This window comes from Geotrypetes seraphini, chromosome 2, assembly GCF_902459505.1.
Source record: "Geotrypetes seraphini chromosome 2, aGeoSer1.1, whole genome shotgun sequence".
NCBI classification, from domain to species: domain Eukaryota; kingdom Metazoa; phylum Chordata; class Amphibia; order Gymnophiona; family Dermophiidae; genus Geotrypetes; species Geotrypetes seraphini.
In genome coordinates this window covers 441415223-441429407 of record NC_047085.1, presented here as the reverse complement: position 1 = coordinate 441429407, position 14185 = coordinate 441415223, and the positions used below count along the sequence as shown (strand labels likewise).

Here is a 14185-nt window from a genome sequence, read left to right as displayed (position 1 = left end):
TTTTTGTTGTTGGGTTTTTTGTTTTTTTTTTAATACTATGGGCAGAATTAGACTTGGATATTCAATGCTAGACCACTTCCAGACTCTGGCATTGAATATATGTGTCTGACCAGCCAAGAATTTGCCACTATAACTTCGAGTGTCCCCCTAGTCTTTGTCATTTTTGATGGAGTAAAAAATCAATCCACTTGTACCCGTTCTACTCCACTCAGGATTTTGTAGACTTCAATCATATCTCCCCTCAGCCATTTCTTTTCCAAGCAGAGGAGCCTTAACCATTGTAGTATTTCCTCATACAAGAGGAGTTCCATCCCCTTTATCATTTTGGTTGCTCTTCTTTGAACTTTTTCTAGTCCCACTATATCTTTCTTGAGATAAGGAGATCAGATTTGAATCACACCATTGAATGATACAAGAGAATTATAACATTCTTAGTCTTGTTAATCTTCCCTTTTTAAATAATGTCTAGCATCCTGTTTGCCACACATTGGCCAGAAGGTTTCATCGCATTGTCTATGATAACACCCAGATCCTTTTCATGGGCGCTAACCCCCAAGGTGGACCCTAGCATCTGGTAACTGTGATTCAGGTTATTCTTCCCCAATGTGCATCACTTTGCATCTGTCCACATTAAATTTGATCTGCCACATGGATGCCCAGTCATCCAATTTTCTAATGTCTGCCTGCAATTTTTCACAATCCGCATGCATTTCAACAAATTTGTACCCCCCCTCCCTTTTTATGACTTGAGTGTAAAATGTAGGCATAGCTCCTGCACCTGCATTTATGCATGTAACTTATATTTATTTGTATTTGTTGACTGCATTTTCGTGAAGAGATTCACCCAAAATAGTTGACATCAACACAGATTCCATAAAATTTAGGCGCCCATTATCGAATCACGCTTAGCATCATCTAAGCGTGCTTAGGCTTTGCTCAGCGTTGTAACATTTAGGCATCCCCAATTTATTCCAGAGTTTTCTTTGCTAAAGTTAGATGCTAATACCGGAGCCTAACAGCACCTAATTCACAAAAAGGTACCTAACACATAAACAAGCTCATGATCCTCTCCTAACTATGCCTACTTTTAATGCTGGCATTTAGGGGTAGGTGCCTTTTTTTAGAACCAAGTTTTTTTTTAATTAGGCGCCTAACTTTCAATTAAGTCTAAGTAAAGCTGATTGTGAGGTGTTGAATGCTAACATCAGCACCAATTAACCTTATTACTCAATTAAGTTAGGCGCCAATATGCGCCTAACTGTAGGCGGCTTTTAGAGAACCAGAGCCTTAGTGCGGTATACAATCTTGCATTCTAGGTGGTGAACAATTAAAACACTCACAATAGAATTGCAATAACAAATACAAATCACAGCACAATTCGTATGTTCAGTACATCTCTGGCTACGTCCTTCCTTATCCAGTATATTAATCCTGCAATAGTTCTACAATTAATTGCATCACAATTATTTCTACAAATTAAAGACTTCCTGATACAGTTGTCAATACTGGAGATCATTTTCAGTGTCGCAATTTTTCAAATAGTCTATTCCATAAAAGAGCTCCTTTCACATAAAACATCCTAGACCAGTGGTTCTTAAACCTGTCCTGGGGGACCCCCAGCCAGTCGGGTTTTTAAGATATCCCTAATGAATATGCAGGAGGCAGGTTTGCATATAATAGAGGTGACAGGCATGCAAATCTGCCTCATGTCCCACAGGACAGGTTTAAGAACCACTGTCCTAGATCTATTGTCTTCCAATGGAATATGCTTAAAAGAGGTAACATCCATCAAGAACCACTTCCAGATTTTATGGGACATTGAGGACAATACATTTTGAGAATAGAGGACAATGCTTGAAATACACCCTCCTACCAAGCCTTCAGGAAATCAATCAAAACCTATCTCTTTGACAAATTTCTCTGATTCCCCCCTGCCTTTTTGTACCGCTGATTTACTTATTGCATATCCGACCTATTTCCGGTCTTACCCAACCATTCTCGACTCTCTAATGTAATCGATTTACTCTACCAATGTAATTGACAATACTTTCTGTAACTTCGCTGTCTATGTACAGTTTCTTCCTCTGTAAACCGCTCTGAACTGCTTCTGGTATTGCGGTATACAAATAAAAAAGTTATTGTGTAATATACAATAAATTACAAAAAAAGGTCAATATCTGAAAATGGATCCTCCATTTGACAGGCAACCTGTGTAGTCTCAGAATCAGGGTAATATGGTCAGACCTTGTTGCATGAGTAATCATTTGAGCCATTGCATTTTGTGCTATCTGTAACAGTTGAAACGTAATTTGGTAAACCCAACAGCGAGTTGCATTGGTTTCACTTTTTTTTATTATTACTGTAACAATTACTGTTCTAAAATATTTCTCAGAAAGAAGTGCCTTTAACCTTCTTAACATCCTTAATAAAAAAAACAAAACAAAACATTTTATCAATGTCTACATGGGCTTTAAAAGACAAGGATGGGTCTATTATAACCCCACCAATCAAAACCAGGTGTTAGCAGTGCCTTGAGATGTGCTTTATTTTTTTGCTTCAAGCCCTGAAGACGCGCAAGCGAAACAGGGTACTCCCATAGGGAATTATAATCGCTCTCTGCGCTATTGCATGGCACAGAGATTTTGTTCATGTGGAATAGACATCAATAACTGAACTTGGACTCAGCCTTTTTGCGTGGATCTGCAAGCTATGGATATGTTCTTCTTATTGCAATAAGTATTTGGGATATTTTTTCTATTCTAGACATTTCATATTCCATTGCAATATATCTTAAGTACTGCTATATATTTCAGTTTTTGCCTTCTGCTGTCTGACATCTCTAAGGAGTGAGAATTTTTTCTACTTTAAACATTTCTATTTTTGCCATTCCTGTTGTTGCAGGAAACAATAATTACAATTGGAGGTGGTGGAGTTTATTCTGGCTTATGATTAACTAAGGGCTCACTCCCTGGGCAGCTTTTGCTGTTTGATGAGTTCCTTGACCTGTTGTGAGGCCTTTTCCTCCACCACAGTTTTGGTTGTTGCTTGTTTCCTGCCTCAGCAGAAGGAGATAAAAGGTTTTTTGTGTGAGTGCATGTCTATTATAACCCCCAAATACTTAAATTCCTGACTGACAGATATCCTAAAATATCTCCCATTGCAAATTCCATGGAATGTACATTCTTAGTCTAAAATATAATAAAACTTATTTTAAAATAATAATAAAACTTATATTTAAAAAACTTTGTAACTTACTGGAAAATACAGGAGAAGGGATCCAAAAAGTATCGTCTCCAGTAGAACAAGGCCTGATGCTCTGATGCTCTAGGAAAAAAAGCACAAAAACATGGCATACAATAAGTTCCAGACAACAGAAACTGCCTTCACAACAGTGAAAGACACGAAACCAGCTACGAAGGAGATCAGATTGTGCTCAATCCTTTATTTGTAAAACAGACTCGACACGATCGTGTTTCTGCCTCAAAAGGTCTGCCTCAGTCTTATGCATTTTCACTGTACTTGCCGCCAGTTTTTATCTTGGTGTTTTAAAAGAATCTAATTGCAGTATTTGGATATATGGATTTACATATCTATGGTTTTATCATTCAATATCAAGACTCCTGAGGCAGGCCTTTTGAGGCCGAAATACGATCATAGAAACATAGAAACATAGAAGATGTGTCAAGTCTATTTTATAAATAAAGGATTGAGCACTAGCTGGTCTCCTTTGTTGTTGTTTTCGTGTCATACAATAAGTTCCTACAACCCAAATATCAGGATTCCTAAAATCTGTAACAAAATATGAATTTTTAAATCATTACTCTTAGCTACAATTAACATAGCGGCCCTTTTATTAAACTGTGAAAAGCACTAAACCATACTTAGCATGCAGGAAAGACCCATATAGGGGGCACACTAAGACCACTTTTGTCATGGTTTTAGGAAAAGGACCCCTAAATTAGGGGTATTTTTAATGTATATTATTTATTGTGTAATAAAAAATATATATCACCAGTGCATAATAAATCATAAAGATAATATAAATGATAAACAATCATTTAAAATGTTTTTTAAAAATGTGATTGTGTGTGCTTAGAAGTAATAAGTGCAATATATTAATAAACTGAAAAGGCAACTCACTTTTCCATCTTTCTATAGTTTGTCATCAACGCTACAACCAGTAAGTCCATAAATGCTATTTATCTTAATGCTGAAAAGTGTTTTTAACGTGGTAAAATCCATGTTAATTGCAATTCCTAATGTCCTTATAGTAAACATACTCCTAAGCAACTTATGCAGCTAGCACTTATGTGCATAAACCAATACTGGCACTTTGCTGTTTGGTGCTTAATAGTAAGTGAAGTCTGTTAATGTAAGATGACTCCGTAGTGTGTACCGGTATATCTTAAAATATGCAGTAGAGGCAGTCCTCAGTGGTTTAAGTTGCAAGCAGCTAATTAACGCTGTTGTCGATCAGGGTTCAACATTTCTATTTAAGCTGGGGTTTTCATTTAAAAGTATATCACCACTATTCACCACACATTTAGTCCAATTTATCGAGTGTCTAATACCTAAATAGGTGTGTATAGGAGCAGAGATAATAATAATAATAATTTTATTCTTTTATACCGCCAAAGCCATAGTAGTTCGAGGCGGTTTACAATAAGAGGAGCTGGACAATCAGCAAAGATAGGTACAAAGTAAAGTTATAGAGTACATATAAGCGGATACAGGGATAGGAAGGGCTGGAACAGTCAGCGAGAATAGGCGCACTGTACAGTCATCAATATATGTAGGCAGAGAACAGTGCGGGATTGAGAGATCGTGATAAAAATCGGTTGGAAAATTGGTTGGAGTAAAGCAATAGGGCAATAGGACCATTTAGGTTACAATAGGCGCCCTTAGCTGTGATTATCAAAAGAACTTAAGTGCCTGCAATGAAGGCCAGTAAAACTCTGTTCTACATTACCAGGCCTAAGTTTTGTGATAGATGCCTTTAGACACAATTCTGTAAATGGTACCTAAGTCTGCTTGATACGCAGCTGGCTCCTTTTCTCAAGGCCCCTGCCAATTTAGGTGCTATTCACAGAAGCTGGCCCTTAGTGTGTTTCTATAAAAGGTTCCCACTATATACAGAATTGTATTTCATGCTATACATGGCATAACAATTAGGCACACCCACTTACTCAAAGGAAAACCAGGCCTAAATACATTTGCCTAAGTTGTGCTTGGTTCAATCATATTCTATAACAATGTGCCTAAATTTTAGAAATACCCACAATCCGTCCATGCTTCATCCCTGGCCAGGCCCCCTTTTGAGATTCGTACACTAGAAGTAACATATACCACCTTATTGAATCCACCAACCAAGCTGCGCATATAATTTCTAATTAGTGTCAGTTAGCATCATTTATTAGTTGTTAATTGCCAATTATTGAAACAATTGGCTTGCTAAGCAATTAAGTTGCAATGCAAATCAGCTGTGTGCACTGATTTGTATGCACAACTTAGGATGCCATACATAGAATTTGGGCCTATGAGGACACATATACTGTACATAGTTGCACCAGCTTTAGAGCAGATGTAAGCACTTTGTCGTGCAGCCGGTACCGGGTCCTAAGGCGAGTACCGGGCTGAGCGAAATCACTGATTCTGGCGTGCCCTCAAAAGGTGAAAGCCCTGCTGGGAAAATAATAATCAGAATGGCAAAAGTTCCTCAAACACAATAAAGCTACAGTCCAGCCCCTGTTCAAATAAAGAAGGCTTTATTTGGTAATTAAGCCAATGTTCAAACATGCATCCAAAATAAGGAAAAAAAAACCCAAAAACAACCCAAACAGTTCACCTGTTCCGGCTAGTAGCCCTGCAGCCCTTCTGGCTGCCAGGTCAGCATATGTCTGGCCACACCCTTGCCTCAGGGTAAGTCCAGGAATTTCCTTACTAGCTTCTTTCAAAAAAAAAAAAAATCCAAAATTGGTAAGTATTCCACAGTCCATGAAATCACAAACTTGTCCCTGCAAAGCTCACTGTGCCTGCCTAAATATAGTCAGGCTTCCCCTACCAACCCTAGTAAGTTGGTTGGGGTGGGGAATTGCTGAATCCACTAACAAAACAGCCTTGTAGGCCCCGCAATCCCAACCCTATGGATCTTATGTGGATTCTGCCCCACAATCCCCACTGTAGCAATCAGTGGCTTGAAGTTTCCAAAACAGGGAAAAGCATAATGCAAAGTCCTTTCCAGGCCGGGCAGCCTTTCCCTTCAATGGTCTTTTAAATTCTCCAAACAGCCAGCAAACACAGTTCCTTCTTTCAAAACCCAGTACAATGGAAAGCTGTTCCAAGCAAAAGAAATAAAAGGAAAACTTAACTCTCATCCATCTGATCATAAACTGGTTCCAGTGCAATGTCCATAGCTTCCTCCGGCCTCAAGCAATCTGGCTGGTTTACAGGTAAAGATTCCTCCTAATCTTGCATTCCAACTTCATTCTCTTGCCTGACCTCTGGAGCACCTACCCATGGGTCTGTTTCCTCTGCCTGCTCAGCCCTGTCTCTCCCTGGCTTGTACTGCTCCAACTGCCTTTCTCTGTGGGAGCCACGCCCAAGCCTGTGTGGGGGATGGGCAGGCTTCAGCTTTCCCTGGGCTTTCCTGCTCTGCAATTAGTCCCAGCAGGTGTGTGCCTAAAGGGGCTAGAGCCTGTTTCATAGGCTGTGTCCTACCAGTGACTGGCCTAGGTTTAAAGGAATTTTTGTCCTCATAATGTCCCAATTCCTCCCAGGGCTCCTGCTCTTGGGAAACCTCCCCAGAATCTGAGTCCTGCTCCATGCTAGTTGAAGAGCTGCTGCACTGATCAGCTCTCTTCAGCTTCAGGGCTAAGTTCCTATGCTTTCTAGCTGGAACAAGGCTAGCTGTAGTGCTGGGCTTGTGACAACTTGCATTGGCATGTGTACAGTACTGGAGCTAGTTCTAAGGGCCAATTTTACAGCAGCTCATTAGCTCCTACACTGCCTTTCTAAATTAGGCTTAAAATAGGATCCTTGTTAGACTTCCCCCCCTAGGTGTCCTGTTCAAAAAATTAGGCCCTAAAAGACCAGTGCTGCATATTAATGTGCCATGTACTGAAAGTAAAAAAGAAAACAGACCTCCTCTATGTATGCATGAATAAAAGCAATTAAGCTCAGAGCCCAGTTGCCAGGCTACATCTCTTTTTCTTTGCCTCTCTGCCTATATGCACACACAAAGGACAGGCATACCCCTGGGTCTGGTAAAGTGAAACTAAGTATGTTATGTTTTTCAAAAGAATAAAATGATCTGAGGAAAGTTCCCTGATCTCTGTTGGGAATACAGTACCTCTTACCTTCTGGTGTTATGCAGAAACCTGGATTTTTCCTCTCCTGAGAATCATTAAGTATCCCTGATGACAAGCATGCAGCTGTCACTGGGTATTCTTGTCTCCCCTAAGTTAACTAATCAATCCTTTGTTATCTCTGAGATTATCCTAAGTGTTGGGACACCTCTTTATTTTCACCTGTGAGAGCTACAAAGGGGAAATCATCTTGGATATATCTCTTGTCTCTAGGAAACCTGCACACTGAGTCCCCAGTTCGGAGGCAGTCTAAAGTTGAAGAGCAGGCCTCATTTGAGAGGAAGAGTACACATTATATAAAAGATAAAAGAGACAGATGAAAGTGATGAAGCTAGTAAGAGTTAGGATTACCAGATTTTACTATTGTAAAATCTGGACCCACAGCCCTGCCCCCAGGCCCACACAGTTCTACTCAGCCCCGCCCCATTCTGCCCAAACCACACCCCATTTCACCCCAGCCTTGCCCCCCTCAACCTGTTCTCGTGCTCAGAGTCACGTCAGGAGGGCATCTGTGCATGTGCAGGTGTGGCATAATGATGTCACATACATGCAAGTGATGTCACCACATTGCATCTGCACATGCACAGGTGCCTTCCCAAGCTTTTCAAAACCCAAAGTGCTGGGTTTTGAAAAGCTGTCCGGATGCCTGGACATGTCTAGGAAAATCCGGACGTCTGGTAACCCTAGTCAGAGTAACATACAAGATAAAGACTAAAATGTCCTGGTAGACGTCTGACATTACCCCCTGAATGTTCCCTCAAAACAGAATCAGCCCGCAGGTGTGCCTACTCGCACCAGACTCTGCCTAGATGTCCTATGGAACTTCAAAGGCCGTTGGAAACCTTCTTCTTTACGAGCTCATCTCCTTAAAGACCTCAGCCTCAGTGACCCAAATAGACCCCCTCAGCTTTAGATCCACAACAAAGCTAAATATGAGCACATTTTGAATAGTCAATGCTAAAATCCATACTTATCTCATCATTCCTGACCTTTACCATGCATCTACTGTAATTCAGATGTTGTATTAAAGTACTCGCTACCAAACTATGTGCTGTCTGTCTTGCCTGTGATCAATACTGTGTGTGTACTCCTATAACCCATTCTGGGCTCCTTTGAGAGGATGGGCTAAAGAAATGAAAGAATGAATAATGTGCTTTGGATTGGAACTGTTGCTCCATGCAGGTTTCCCCCTCCCCCGTGCCTTCTCCAGACTACATAATAGTCATTCCACTGCTTTCTGGGGCTGAAGTGCCATCCTGTGCAGTTACCCCCTGTGCTTCTTTTCTACCCTCTTGTCATTAATAATAATAATAATAATAATAATAATAATTTTATTCTTATATACTGCCAAAGCCATAGTAGTTCGAAGCGGTTTACAATAAGAGGAGCTGGACAATCAGCGAAGATAGGTACAAAGTAAGTTTTTAAAGTACATGAAGCAGATACAGGGAAAAGAGGGCTGGAACATGCTGCAAACAATCAGCGAGAACAGGCACACTGGACAGTCATCAAGACACATAGGCCGAGAACAGAGCGGGAAAGAGAGAACGTGGTAAAAATCAGATGGAGAAGGCGAAAGGGCAAAGGGAGCATTTAGGATACAAATCGGTTGAACAAGTTTGTTTTTGCTAGTTTTCTAAAACTTAGATAGGATAAAGAGTGCGTTATTAAGTTGTTCAGCCAGTTGTTCATTGGGCCTGCTTGGAAAGCAAGTGTTCTGTCTAGGTATCTTTTGTATCGGCAGGCCTTTATTGATGGATGGGTGAACATGTGGACTCTGCGAGTAGGCCTGCTGGGGCAGTCCAAGTTGAAATGGGCTCCCTCCACTTTAGGTTCCAACTGAACCCGACTGTCCCTTGGCTGAGGAGCACCATTCCCTCGGGTTGAATTTAAAGAAAAAAAAAGTTTCCGAATGTCCAGGGAGGGGGAGGAGCAAGCTCGTACACCCGACGGTGGAGCAGAGCTGGGATGAGGCTCTCAGGTCGGCCCTGGCAGGCGGATGTTGGCCGTTGGCACTGGTGTGGGTGGGCTCCCTCCGCTGTAGGTTCCGACTTAACCCAACTGGTCCCTTGGCCGAGGAGCGCCGTTTCCTCAGGTTGAATTTAAAGAAAAAAAAGTTCCCGACTGTCCAGGGAGGGGGCGGAGCAAGCTCATACACCCGACGGTGGAGCAGAGCTGGGACGAGGCTCTCAGTTCAACCCTGGCAGGCGGGTGCTGGCCGTTGGCGCTGGTGCGGGTGGGCTCCCTCCACTGTAGGTTCTGACTGAACCCGACTGGTCCCTTCTGGAACCTTCTGGCTTTATCCCACAGTTTTATGAATTCCATTAGTTTTTGCTTCCTCCACCTTCCCCAGGAGGGCATTCCAGGATCCACTTTCCATTAAAAATATTTCCAGGTGCTCTTGATTCTATCCCCTTCGTATTGTGACCCCATTCAGCTACTATGAAAAAGTGTTCTTGTTTGTTTCTTCTTGAACAGTTCTCAACTAGACATTTTTGGAACAGCTACAACTATCTTGAAATCACCAAGTAAATATACTACAGAAGTACCATGAGCTCCTGTGAGAGTTTGCAGGAGCCATTTTGAAGAGCTGTCGCTAGAGATAGGAATGAGGGGGCTGTACTCCTGCCCCCACTGACTCCTGCTGGACAACCAGTGACAAAGGAAGGCCTGAGGGGGGCCTACCTATACATCGGGGGGTTGGAAGGAACCTTCTGGAGGGGGGTTGCAGTATGGGGGGAGGGAAAGGGAACATGTTAGGGGGGTTAGGAAGGGGGTCAGGAGAGGGGAGAATGAGGGGGTTGAGGGGTATTTATTTTTTAAAATTGTATTAAAAATAAAAAATACAGTTATGCTAGTGCCGGCCTGATATTCAGTGCCAACACCTGCTTAGCAAGGCGTCCAGATTTATCACAGCTTTTGAGCTGTCCTAAATCTGGCCACTTCACTATATAAGTGTTAGCACTGAATATGTTGGTACCCGCATAACTTGGGGCTCTTCCCCAGTGCCGCCCCTGACCTGTCTGCTTTTTACTTGGGTGGTCTGAGGGGATATTCAGCGACACTCTCCAGTTAAGTGCTGCTTAATATCTCCTCTTAGTTGCATCAAGCAATTTAAGCAGGCAGGAGAGCTTCCTGTCCATTTAAATCACTGTGAATATCAGCCCCTAAATGGCCTATCCAGTTTGCCCTTCCATGCCATCTACTATCCCTTCCTCTCCCTTAGAGATCAAATGTTCTTGTTCCAAGCTTTCTTGAATAGAGATTCAATTCTCCACTACCAGGCCATTTCCTGTATTCACCACCTATTATGTGAAGTATTCATTAGGTTACTCAAGAGTCTGCTTCCTTTTACCTTCATCCTATGCTTCTTCATTCTTCAATCAGTTGAAAGAGATTTGTCTCCTGTGCATTTATGCCATGGAGGTATTTCAATGTGTCTCAAGAAAAATAATATAATAACAAAAAATCCAATCACAAAAAAATCTGTTAATGTTATTAGCCTAGTGGTGAAGATACCCACTGAAGCACATTTTCTAATAGTGGAGAAAAAGCCTCAACTGCATTAAAAAATACTTTCAATATCAGATGGCAACCCAGCAGGTTATAAGCCAGTCAAATTCTGTCTCATAGGCAAAAAAACTCCACCAAGTACAAAATGCTGTTTTCAAAAATGGGTTAACCCACACCACTGTGCACAAGAAAACAACAGAAGAACAGGAAAAATGCTTAACTTATCTTCACTAGCTGGCATCCTTGCTCACAGACCGTTGCAATTGGGCTCACAGCTGTTTATGTTGAAATCATATCTCAACTAATCCACAATGCTGTGGTGAAGAAAAGCAGCAATTATCTCCACTATTAGTAAATGTGCTTCAGTGAGAAAAACGCTGCTTCCCACTAGGCTACTAACATTGATATATTTTTTGTGATTGGATTTAAATGTCTCTATCATACCTTCTCTCTCCTATCTTTCTTCTAAAGTATACATGTTGAGATCTTTAAGTCTGTCCTCATACAAAGAACCTTGACCACTGAATTCATCTTGTTTACATTTTGAAGATGCAGCTTCCAGAACTGTACACTAGAGAATGACACGGGGACAAATTTTTCCCCGTTCCCGTGGGAACTCACGTTCCTGTCCCATCCTGCCAAGCTCTTTTCCTGTCCCTGCCCTATTCCTGCAAGCCTCATCTGCACAAGCCTCAAACACTTTAAAATCATAAGTGTTCAAGGCTTGTGCAGTTAAGGTAGAGCTTACAGAAATGGGGCAGAGACAAGGACAAAACTTGTAGGAATGGGACAGGGAAATTGAGTTCCTGTGGGGATGGAGACAAATTTGTCCCCATGCCATTCTCTACTGTACACAGTACTTTAAATGAGGTCTCACCAGAAACTTATTCAGAGACAATGTCACCTCCTTTTTCCTGCTTGCTATTTCTCTTCCTGTGCACCCAAGTATCCTTATGGCTTTGACCATCACATTTTCTACCTGTTTGCTACCTTAAGATAAACTAAAACTAAACTAAACTAAACCTTAAGGTTATATATCACATCTTCTCTATAACAGTAGAGCTCGGCATGGTTTACAAGTAATTAGAAAAGAGAGCAAATACAATATGGATTTGGAATAGTATGGAGAGGAGCGGAATTTACAACTTTGAAAATAGCCAAGTTTTCAGATGTCTTTTAAATGGTTGGAAAGAGCCCGGATCACACAGTTGAATAGGAAAATTATTCCACAGCTCAGTAATTTTGAAAAGTAAAGACTTCCCTAATTTGCCAATGTAGGTAACGCCTTTTTAACGTAGGAAAAAATGATTTAAATTTTTGAGTTGATCTGGTAATTTCAGATCTTGCAGAATTCCAAGACAGGGGAATTAAAGGAGGAAGGATGCCATGCAAGATCTTAAATGTTAAGCAGGCACATTTAAAGTAAACCCTGGAAATTATTGGAAGCCAATGAAGTTTTTGCAGGAGCAGAGAGATGTGATCAAATTTACTTTTTGCAAAGATCAACTTAGCAGCAATATTCTGGATCAGATGAAGATCATTACATATGATAATACCCAAGTTCCTCTCCTCTTTCATGTACATAAATACTTTACCACCCAAACTGTACCAATCTCTTGGGTTTTTGTATCCCAAATGCATGGCCCTGCTTTATTTTTATGCATTAAATCTTAGGTGTTAAATTCTGGACCATTCTTCAAGCTTTAAAAGGTCCCTCCTCACGTTATCCACACCATCAGAGGTGTCTACCCTCTTGCATATTTTGGTATCATCTGCAAAGACGCAGACCTTACCAATAGCCCTTCCATAATATCACTCACAAAAATGTTAAAAAGAACAGGCCAAGAACCGATCCTTGTGGTGCACCACTGGTAACATCCCTTTCTTCAAAGTGAGCTCCACCGCAACTCTTTGTCGCATTCAACTCAATCAGTTCCTAACCCAGTCATTCATTTCAGAGTCAATACTAAGGGCACTCAGGGGCTAATTCTATAAAGGATACTTAACTTAATTGGCAAAATACCATTAATAGCCTCAATAATTGTGGAAAAAAAATTACTCTCCCTTTTACAAAAGCGCTGAAGAGGTTTTTAGCGCTGAATGCTCTGCACTACTCTGATGGTCATAGAGTTCCTATGAGCATTGGAGCAGCACAGAGCATTCAGTGTGCCAGCCGGCAAGTATGTAAAAGTAAGAAGAAAAGAAGGCCACTTTGGTTCTCCAAAGTAGTAGCTGAGAAGGTAAGGAATAAGAGGTTAGCTTTCATAAACTACAAAAGATCACAGAAAGAGGAAGACAGGCAAAAATATCTGGAAAAGTTAAGAGAGGCTAGTTGAGTAGTCAGGAAAGCAAAGATGCAAATGGAAGAAAAAATAACTGATGTGGTAAAGTGGGGAGACAAAACATTTTTTTTATATATCAGTGATAGGAAGGAGTGCAAAAGTGGTATTGTGAGACTCAGAAGAGAAGGGGAGAAATATGTTGAAGCTGGTAAAGAAAAGGCTGAATTGTTTAACAAATATTTCTGTTCTATGTTCATGGCTGAAGCACCAGGAGTGGGGAATGCAGAAGACAAACACGAATAGGGATTTTCAGAGGATTGTGTTTGTGAGGAGCTAGCTAAATCAAAGATAGACAAAGTGATGGGACCGGATGGTGTACATCCGAGGGTGCTGAAGAAACTTAGGGAAGTTCTGGTAACTCACAAATGTGGAAGTAAGGAAGAATTAGGGAATTACAGGCCAGAAAGTCTGACATCTGTGGTAAGCAAATTAATGGAAACACTTTTAAAACAGAGAATGGTGACGTTTCTGGAATCCAGTGGATTACAGGACTGAGGCAACATGGATTCTCTAGAGGTAGGTCTTGTCAGAGAATTGGATAGAGGTAGTGCACAAGATGTGGTGTATTTAGATTTTAGCATAGCCTTTGACATTTTAGAATTCACTCTCAGCATACTGTATTTTGATGTATAAATTTTGGTGCATTTCATAGAATTGCCCCAATGTATACAGCTCCTGTGTGGAGATGGATTCTAGATGTGGCTTACAGATATAAATATGTGTATTATTATTTATACACTAGGGGCTGCTTCCAACGGCCTGTTTTAAAAAGGCATACATATACCTATATTGCCTTTATGAAACACCAGGCTCCTTTCTGAACCTCACACACAGATATCTTGTAAAAGGTAGGTTCTACTGCTGGCTTGGTGCCCCTCCCTTGCTTTTCAAAGCCCAGAACAAGCCTGAAAAGGTTGCTAATATCATTTATGACTGCTCCAATAAAATTATATAGTTCTTCTTTGT

General features: G+C 41.0%; 1 protein-coding gene across 1 annotated transcript in view; it reads right to left on the bottom strand.

Annotated features, from left to right (window-relative positions):
- GPR158 (G protein-coupled receptor 158) overlaps window positions 1-14185 on the bottom strand; it is a 461568-nt gene that overhangs the window by 123221 nt on the left and 324162 nt on the right. The window contains 1 exon segment of the mRNA XM_033932889.1: window positions 3256-3324. Within this exon segment, the coding sequence (XP_033788780.1) occupies window positions 3256-3324 (69 nt within the window).